The sequence below is a fragment of the Myotis lucifugus genome, unplaced genomic scaffold (genome assembly GCF_000147115.1).
Source record: "Myotis lucifugus unplaced genomic scaffold, Myoluc2.0 scaffold_6131, whole genome shotgun sequence".
NCBI classification, from domain to species: domain Eukaryota; kingdom Metazoa; phylum Chordata; class Mammalia; order Chiroptera; family Vespertilionidae; genus Myotis; species Myotis lucifugus.
Window position 1 is genome coordinate 1 of NW_005877179.1, and position 8,943 is coordinate 8,943.

Genomic DNA, 8,943 nt, shown 5'->3' on the forward strand with positions numbered 1-8,943 from the left:
CCCAGTCGTCTTTGTTCATTGATCTCTATCTCCACCCTAAGGGAACTCAGGCCCACTAACATTGATTGGTTGATTGATCAATTCATTCATTCATTCATTCATTCATTCAACCAAGAAATTTATTGAGCACTTTCTGTGCAACAGTAGGAAAAAGGGTGGCTGAGGCCCTCCCCTCCCTCACCTCCCCTTATAATTCTAGTTGGGGGAGATGGTGAATGAACAGGTAAAGAGCGATGATTGCAAGGAGCGTGGAGAGTTACAGCGGAAAGAAACCAGGGGTGTGAGCAGCTGTGGAGGGTGAGGGGCCCCTTTACATGGGAGGTGCCTCAGGGGCGGCCTCTTGCTGGAGATGATGATGAAAGCAGAGACCTGAGGAATCGGGCACCAGTCGGTGTGAAGGAGAGAGGGGGCAGGAGGACAGAGGCCTGGAGGCAGCCCTGGGACCCTCGGGGTTCCGGCTGGGCTCCCCGGCCAGCCCCGCCACACCCTCTGACCCCCGCTCCCTCTCCAGATGAGCCAGGGCCTCCAGCCAGAGTCCTTCAAGGCTGGGAGAGGAGGACTCCCCATGAGCAGAAATGGGGATCCCACGGAGACCACTGCTCAGCCCCTCGGACAAGACTAGGGTCCCCGCACCCCACCCCGCAGGGATTCAGGCCCCTTTCCCCAGTTTATAATCCAGGGTCCTGGGCCAACCCTCCTGGCATCTCTGTCCAGCCCAGCGTCGGGTCTGGGTGTGGGAGGCCGTCCCTGCGAGCGGCCCATGGTGATCCCTGCACCCCCCTCTCTCTCCTCGCAGTTCTGAAGGGGAAGAAGCTGAGTTTGCCGGCGTAGCCCTGGTCCTCGCCCTCCCTCTCCCTGGCAGCGGAGGACGGTGATGGGAGACGAAGAGCCTTCCTGTCCAGGGGTGACTTTTTTAAGAACCAACTTTTCCCCACTCCCCACCTTCCTCCTGCCGGGTTCCAGGGGGTGGTGGAGGACCCAAGACTTGGGGAAGCTCAGGACCTGGGCTGTTTGTAGTTTTTTGCCTTTTAGAGAAGAAAAAAAAAATCTTTCCACGATTTAGTTTTTGATTCTGATGACTCCTTTCTCTTCTACTCTCTGGCCCTGATTTTTATAAACCGTTTCAAGTATTCTGTATGGGAAGGGGGCAGGGGGGAGATCTTTTCTCTCTCCCAAGCCCCTTAGCTCCCTTCCAGACCCTCCTCCCAGCCCCACTGTTTGCCAAACACTAAATCTCCCTACACGGCCTTCCCGACCTCCACCCAGGACACAGCGCCTGCCCCCCAAACTTCTGGGCTGGGGAAAGGCGGAGGGGAGGAATGGTCCGCCATGATTTTTCATAATTTCCCCCCAGAGTTTGGGGTTTTTAGTCTGGTCCTCGTTTTTTGGGCATTTAGGGGGCTGGCTCCAGGGTCACCGGGACTCTGCCACCATGTTTTTTGTACAGAATGGATGGTTGATTCTTTGTTCTCTTGAAATAAACCGAGGAAAATGATGCCTCTCTTTTGCTACTCCTTGCCCTCTCTCTGGCGTTTGTGGGGTCCCGCCCCAGGCCCCGTCTGCTTCTGCTTTGCCCCGTTGACCGTCCGCAGGCGGCCGAGGCCTGGGAGGAGCAGGGAGACGAGAGACTGGGTTTCCTGAGACTCGGAGCTGTACCCCGAGTCCTCACGGGGGAAGATGCTTTGGAGAAAAAAAGATCCCGAAGATTCCTCCTGTCGTAGCGCAGAGCTTCCCTGGCTGTTCCCCCGAACCTCAGGGTTACAGGGACCTGGGGAGGCCGCCCCCCACCAGGCAGCCCCGTCCCACCCTCATCTGGCATTTTATTGAACCATTCTGTTTCTTACAAAAAAAAGGGGGGGATCAGTTGCCAGTCTTTAAAAAGCAGAGTTTCACATGAAAATCGGAATTTCTGGCTTCTCTTGAAAGAAATCCGTCAGAGTGACGATGCCTGGTCCTCCCTTCGGGCGGCAGCAGATGGCTGGGCTGAATGGATGGGGACGAGCTTCCCGCCCTGTCCCAGGGCTTGGCTGAGGGTCCTTGCTGTTCATTATTGGCCTGACGCGTCCTTTTCTGGTTTTGTTTGTGGAGTTAAAAGGGGGCTGTTTTCCACGCCTCCCGCCAGAGTGGCTGGGCACCTGGCCTGTCCCCTTCCTTGGCCTTCCCTGCCTGGCCCTCGGACGCTTTGGGGGTCGGGCCCCCGGCTTCAGACTCCCTAGACGTCTGCTGAGACCCCTCGCCGCCCAGGTCTCCGGAGGATGGCTCCGGAAGCTTCAGGAGGTGGTAGCCGGCCATCCCTGAGCATTCTGCTAGTGCCCGGCCACGTGGGTTTCACGGAGGAGCCCACTGGGCCCTCAGCACCCCTGAAGGGGGCCCTGGAGGAGGAAACAGGCCTGGAGGGCGAGTGGCAGAGGCGGGTCTGTGCCGGCTTCCTCACCGAGCCTGTGTTTACTCACTGCTGTGGGGTATTTCAACTATTCACGTCTTTCTTCCTTTTAAGCCGAGGGGCCTCCTGTTTAGAAGAATGTTGCCCAGAAGCCTGGGAGATAAGGTGACAGGGGCAGCGGGGACAGGGCTGCGAGGGTGGGTTTGGGGCTGGGAGCCGCACCTCTTTGAATGCGTGGGGTCTGGAAGCCGTCACTCTCGGGTCCCAGTCCCTAGCGTTGCAGCCAGCACAGGTCGGGCCCAGATAAGCTAAGTGAGAGTCCCGGCTTATCCAGCCGGCCGCACAGTGAGGACGAGAGCCCGAATCCTCCCTGCCCTCCACGCCACCTCTCCACGTCTCCCCACGCCCACGGGGGCCGTCCTGTTCTGTATCCCCAGAACTGGGCACGGGGCCTGCCAGGTAGGAAACCTCACAAGGCGACCAGGGAGCCCACATCTGACCCCCCACAACTCGCATCCCTTTGTCCAGTTTGTAAATGGATGCTCTGCAGGCCGCCGTGCGTGACTCTCGTGTGAGTGTTTTGTTTGGCCGGCATGACACGAAAAAAGTTCGCATAGTGTCCGATGGTTCTAGAAAGACCGGAAGGTTCTAGCTGCGTGGCCCAATGTGGTGGCCATCGGCGACACGTGACCATTAGCACGTGAAATGGGGCGGGTCCAAACTGAGATGTAAAATACGCAAAGGGTTTCGAAAGCTCGCTGTGAGAGAATGTAAGATATCGGGGAATTTTTTATACTGATGACTTGTTGAAATAATATTTTGGATATACTGGGTTAAATAAAATATATGAAAATTCACTTCACTTGTTTTGTTCTACTTTTCTATTTAAAATTCCATGCCCTGCCCGGCTGGTGTTGGTTAGTGGTTGAGTGTCAACCTGTGAACCAAGAGGTCACGGTTCGATTGGTGGCTAGGGCACCTGCCTGGGTTTGGGGCTCGATCCCCAGTGGGGGGCGTGCAGGAGGCAGCCGATCAATGATTCTCTCTCATCATTGATGTTCCTATCCCTCTCCCTCTCTGAAATCAATAAAAATATATTAAAAAAAAAAATTCCACGCCCTGTGGCTCCCATTATATTCAATGGGCCAGTGGTGCTCTAGGCACCCCAGGCCCATGGCGCCGAGTGTGGGTGCTGAGTGAGGGCGCCCCTCCTCGACACGGCCCCTCCCCCCACTATGCACTTACTGGCTGCCTCACCCACTGGGGTTACCTTTTTGGTCCTACAGACAGGAGCATTTTGTGGCCGGTGTGTGAGTCCTCCGTGAGCTTGGGATTCTCGATAAAACCACTCCATCTTCCCCAACAATCCTCCAAATATTTGAAGATAAGGATCCCCCCTCCCTGACCCCAGTCAGGACTCACCACCCCTGTTCCGTTACCGACTCCTCCCGCAGCTGGCTTTTTAGTTGGGTCCCTTGTCACTGGAGGGAGTGAAAGGGCTTGGGCTTTGGGGTCCCAACAGGGCTGGTCCCACGGTTGACCCTGACTCTCAGCGCGCTCTCTGAACTTGAACTTCCTCCACTGCCCCCTCCATGGCTAAGGCGAGGAGCGACGTCCCTCTCCTGTCCCCACCTCTAATGTGCAGCTATCACGGTGGTGCCCAGATGGAGGGTCCCGGATGGAGGTGGTAGGGACCCACGGGGTGACCCCAGAGGTGACCTTGCTGGGGTTCTCCCCACCCCTGGCCGCTCCAGGAGCCAGCGAGGCACAGACATGAGAAGGACAGAGGGCTGTTTTCAGAAACCCTTCTGCAGGGCGGGGGAGCTCTTTACTGAGGTGATGAGGGCGTCTAGTTGTCAGGCATCATGACGAGGCGGGGGACCTTCGCCGTGGTCAGATAGGGGGACAGGGCGGAGCTGGCGTAACTCACGCTGTTGGGGCCAGTGGTGGGCGTGTTGATGGGGCTGGCGGCGGAGGGCGGGGAGAGGGTGGTCAGCACCACACCCCCCTCATCCAGGGAGCGCTTGTAGGGGACCGGAGCGTCATTGCGGAGGTCCTGGAAGGCCAGGTAGGCCTGGAATATCTGTGGGCAGAGAAGGGGCGCTGAAGGCTGGGCCGGAGAAAGAGGGACGGGGCCTGGCCTGGCCTGGGAGGGAGACGCAGGGCGCGGCTGTGCCCACTGCTCACTAGCCACCCAGCTCAGCAGCCACCCACACAAGGCCTCAGGCAGGCGGGCGTCTGCTCTCCGATTTGCCTGGGAGCCAGGGAAGGGGCCAGGGAGGCCCAGGGAGCCGCGTGAGCGGGAGGATGGTCCAGCCCTCCCCCCTGCCCCGCAGAGGGTGCCCGTGAGGGGCTCATCCTCACCCAGATGGGGACGGAGAAGAAAGCGAAGGCGACGGAGGCCTTGGCGCTGCTGTTCCCCAGGAGGAACTGTTTGGGCGGCGAACGGTGCCACTGGTTGGCCAGGAAGCAGAAACCCAGGAACCAGGTGCCTGCCCAGAGGACTGGGGGCGCAGGAGAGAAGAAAGTGGGGGGGGAGAGGTTCAGGGAGGGCTGCTGGGCCTGGAAAGGGCCTCTCCCTCCAGCCTCTGTAAGATGTGCTGCTGGAGTGGAGCTGCACTGCCCACGGCCACAGGTGGCTGTTCACATTTCAATCAGTTCAAATAAAATGCAAAATAATTCAGCTCCGCCCGGCCAGTGTGGCTCAGTGGTTTGAGCATCGCCCCACGAACCAGGAGGTCTCGGTTCGATTCCAGGTCAAGGGCACAGGCCCAGGTTTTGGGCTTGATCCCCAGTAGGGGGCATGCAGGGGGCAGCCGATCAATGATTCTCATCATTGATGTTTCTATCTCTCTCCCTCTCCCCTCTTCTCTGAAATCAATAAAAACATATTTTTTTAAATATATTTTATTGATTTTTTACAGAGAGGAAGGGAGAGGGATAGAGAGTTAGAAACATCGATGAGAGAGAAACATCGATCAGCCGCCTCCTGCACACTCCCTACTGGGGTTGTGCCCGCAACCAAGGCACATGCCCTTGACTGGAATCGAACCTGGGACCCTTCAGTCCGCAGGCCGACGCTCTATCCACTGAGCCAAACCGGTCAGGGCAATAAAAACATATTTTTAAAAAATTAAAAAAAAAAAAAAAATTCAGCCCCAGGGTCCCCCTTCAAGAGCCGGTGGCTCCTGTATGGGAAGCGCAGGTACCAAACGTCCCCCCCTCACAGGAGGTTCTCTCGGAGGGCATGGACTCAGTGCCCACCGAGGGCCCTCCCAGCCCTGCGATGCTGGGACTGGCCCTGAGCAGAAGAGGAGGAGGAGGAGGAGGAGGAGGAGGGGAGGAGGGAGGGGAGCAGAGGGCGGTTTCTAGAATTGGCCCAGGGATCAGAAGAACTGACCCTTACGTTGAGTCTAAAGGACAGAGTAATAATTCCCAGGGGAGGGAACTGCAGGTGCCAGTGAGCGTGAGAAGGGAGGGACAGCGCTTTGGGTTCCCCGTGGCCGGCTGGGCAGGGGCGGGCGGGGGGGCTGTGGGCGGTGGCCCCGGCTCACCGGCCAGGATGAAGTCCAGGAGCTGGAAGGCCGTCCGGAAGCGGGTGCAGGCGATGTGGCCCTCGTGGGCGTCCAGGGCCAGGAAGGCCAGGCAGCTGAGCAGGGCCAGGAAGCCGGCCCCCACGGCAAAGCTGCAGGCCACGTTGTTGCTGTTGAGGACACAGCGGAGCTGCGAAGAGTCCGTCTTGTTCTGGTAGCCGTCGGTCAGCAGGGAGGAGAAGACGATGAGGGCGAAGATCTGTGGATGCGGGGGCGGGTCCCAGGGCCCTGAGTGGCGCTCAGCCTCTCCCCAAACCCTCCTGTGCCCCCCTGGGCTCCCCATCTGGAGGCCGGACCCTGCCATCCACCCGGGGGCAGTTCTGGCCCCTCCCTCGCGCCCAGTCCTCTGAGCCTCCACGCCCTGTGCCTGCTGTTGGGCCTCAACCACCTGCCCATCCTCCCAGCTCCGGCCTCCTCTCCCCCTGGGCCCTCGCCACAGCCCCTGTGAGGCCCAGCCTGGTCTGTGCTCCCCCCACTCACCTGGCCTCACCTGCTCCCCTCCCGTCACCCCAAGCTGGTACCTTGCCACCAAACCCAGGTGCCAAATCAAATGCTTCGCCCAGCGCCCGCCCGGACACAGCAGCAGCTCAGTGTTGGCGGCTCGATGATTCTCTGCCTCCAGCTCTTACCGCGGCCTGCAACTCCCTCCTCCCGTCCAGCCTGGCTAATCCCTATTCAGTTTTTATTTTTTTATTTTTATTTTTTTAAATATATATTTTATTGATTTTTCTACAGAGAGGAAGGGAGAGGGACAGAGAGCTAGAAACATCAATGAGAGAGAAACATCACAAGGTACATGCCCTTGACTGGAATCGAACCTGGGACCCTTCAGTCCGCAGGCTGACGCTCTATCCACTGAGCCAAACCGGTTAGGGCCCTATTCAGTTTTTAAAATAAATTTACGAGATGTTCCCAAAATACAGACAAGTGTGGAGAGAGATGTCACCAGCACCCGGGACCTAACAAACAGGAACATGTTCTTTCTTTTTCTGGTTTGTTTAGCACAATGGTCTGCGTCCACGCTCGTCTTCTGCGAGGTGTTTATTAAGCGCCACTGGAGTGCTCCCCACGCCCCAGCCTGTGCCATCCTTACAGCCACCCCGGATGTGGGTCCTTCCAACAGCCCGATTCTCAGGTGATGGAACTGAGGCACCCAAAGCCACCCAGTTAGCAGGGGGCCGTGCTGGGTTCGGACCGAGCTGTCTGGCGCCCGAGTCTGCCTCAGCCCCCTGCTCTACGGCCTCCAGCCGGACCAGGTGCCTGAGGGCAGAGGTTCCTCTCAATGCCACTCAGTGAAAACTCTAAGTCCCGATTATTTGTCCCAGACAGTCGCACTGCAGCGTGGGGAGGTCCGCACCCAATATGGAAGGAACCGGGGCGCTATGGGGTGGGCGCTATGGGGTTGGGGGCGGATCGATCCAGGAAGGCGGCCTGGATGAGGCGATGGCTGTGAGGAGTGACGCAGACTGGGAAAGGCGGGGGTGGGGGGGGATGGGGACATTGCCAGGGGGGGCAATAGGGAGCCACAGCAGGGCGCTGGGTAGCGGAGAGGCCGGGGCAGCTCCGGGTGCATGAAGACCCCTTTGGGGCCGTGTAGAGATGGACTGGAGGGGGTGAGAGTAGAGATTGCAGGCTGGGAGGTGCCTGGGGCCTGGGGTCAGGAGGAAATAGAATGAGATGTGAACTGCATCTTAAAGAATGAGGACTTTTCCAGGCAGACAGAGGAGGAAGGGCATTCCAGGCGGGACGAACCGTGTGTGCTCAAGCCAGCTGCTGCAGAGCGGGGCCCTTCAGGGACTGGAGAGAAATTGCATAAGAAGGAGCCGGTGTGAGGAGGCTGGAAAAGTGGGCGGGGGCCCAGGCTCAAAGGTTGAACACCAGGCGGAGGGATCTGGTACTGGGAGCCGTGGAAAGTGAAACTTCTTACTTGGATTTGATTACATGCAGGGAGAGGTTCTGAGCAGAGGATGGCCAGGGCCAGAGCCGGGAGTTAGCGCAAATCCGCAGGGTCGTGATGGTTCGCAGGGCGCGAGGCAAGAAGCCTACAGATCAGAGACCGGTGGGAAGGCCCAGGCACGAATGCCGAGGACTGAGCTGAGGTGGGGGCTCTGAGGAATCCAGTGATAGTTAGGACCTAAATCAGGAGTTGGGGATTGACTGACGTGGCAGTGCTGGCTGGGACCAGAGCCAGGGGAGGGTGGGGTAGGGGAGTCGATTTAAAAAAAAAGTTTTTATTGTTTTCAGAGAGGAAGGGAGGAAGGGAGAGGGAGAGAGAGAGACAGAGAGAGAGAGAGAGAGAGAGAGAGAGAGAGAAACATCAATGAGGAGAGAGAATCATTGATCAGCTGCCTCCTGCACGCCCCCTACTTGGGATGGAGCCCACAACCCCGGCATGTGCCCTGACCGGGAATCAAACTGGGGACCTCCTGGTTCATTGGTCGACGTTCGACCACTGAGCCACACCAGCCGGGAGGGGGAATCCGTTTGGATTTGAACTCCTTCTGGGCAGGTCCACGGGGGGACCCTTCTATCCTGAGCACCAAGCACCAGCATGCACCTCAGCCAATGTGTGTGAGAAAGGGAATGACCTTGGGCCTTTCTTCTGTGCTCTCGCCCTGACCTTCAGAGTGGGGACTAGGGAGGCAACGGATGGACCCCCGAACTCTCAGCCTCTGTTCCTCCTCTCCAAGCCTTTGTCTTGCCTTCTCTGAATAATAATAACGACAACAATCATGACAACAGTGAGTCCCCCTTTCTGTCCGGAGCGGCGGCACTGACTGAGGGTGTCTGCCTCCATCTGCTTCAGGATGGAGAACCGAGTCCATAAGGGGCGTCTTGCCTGATGGTCCGGGGCAGAGCCAGGTCAAGGACCAGCAGGCCCATCCATCATCTCGGAGCCTGTATCCGTGTTACCTGCCTCACCCCCCCGAAGGCTCCCGCCAGCCCCACACGCTAGCTGTTACCGAG

The 8,943-nt window shown here is 58.3% G+C and overlaps 1 protein-coding gene across 1 annotated transcript; it reads right to left on the reverse strand.

Moving 5' to 3' along the window:
* Positions 1–4,174: 4,174 nt before the first annotated feature.
* On the reverse strand, positions 4,175–6,175 carry SYNGR4 (synaptogyrin 4; the record flags this gene model as incomplete). Its single annotated transcript, XM_006109122.2, has 3 exons — positions 4,175–4,466; positions 4,748–4,887; positions 5,938–6,175. Coding segments are annotated over 3 exons (612 nt in total), but the record flags the coding sequence as incomplete, so codon positions are not given.
* Between the last annotated feature and the right edge of the window lie 2,768 nt (positions 6,176–8,943).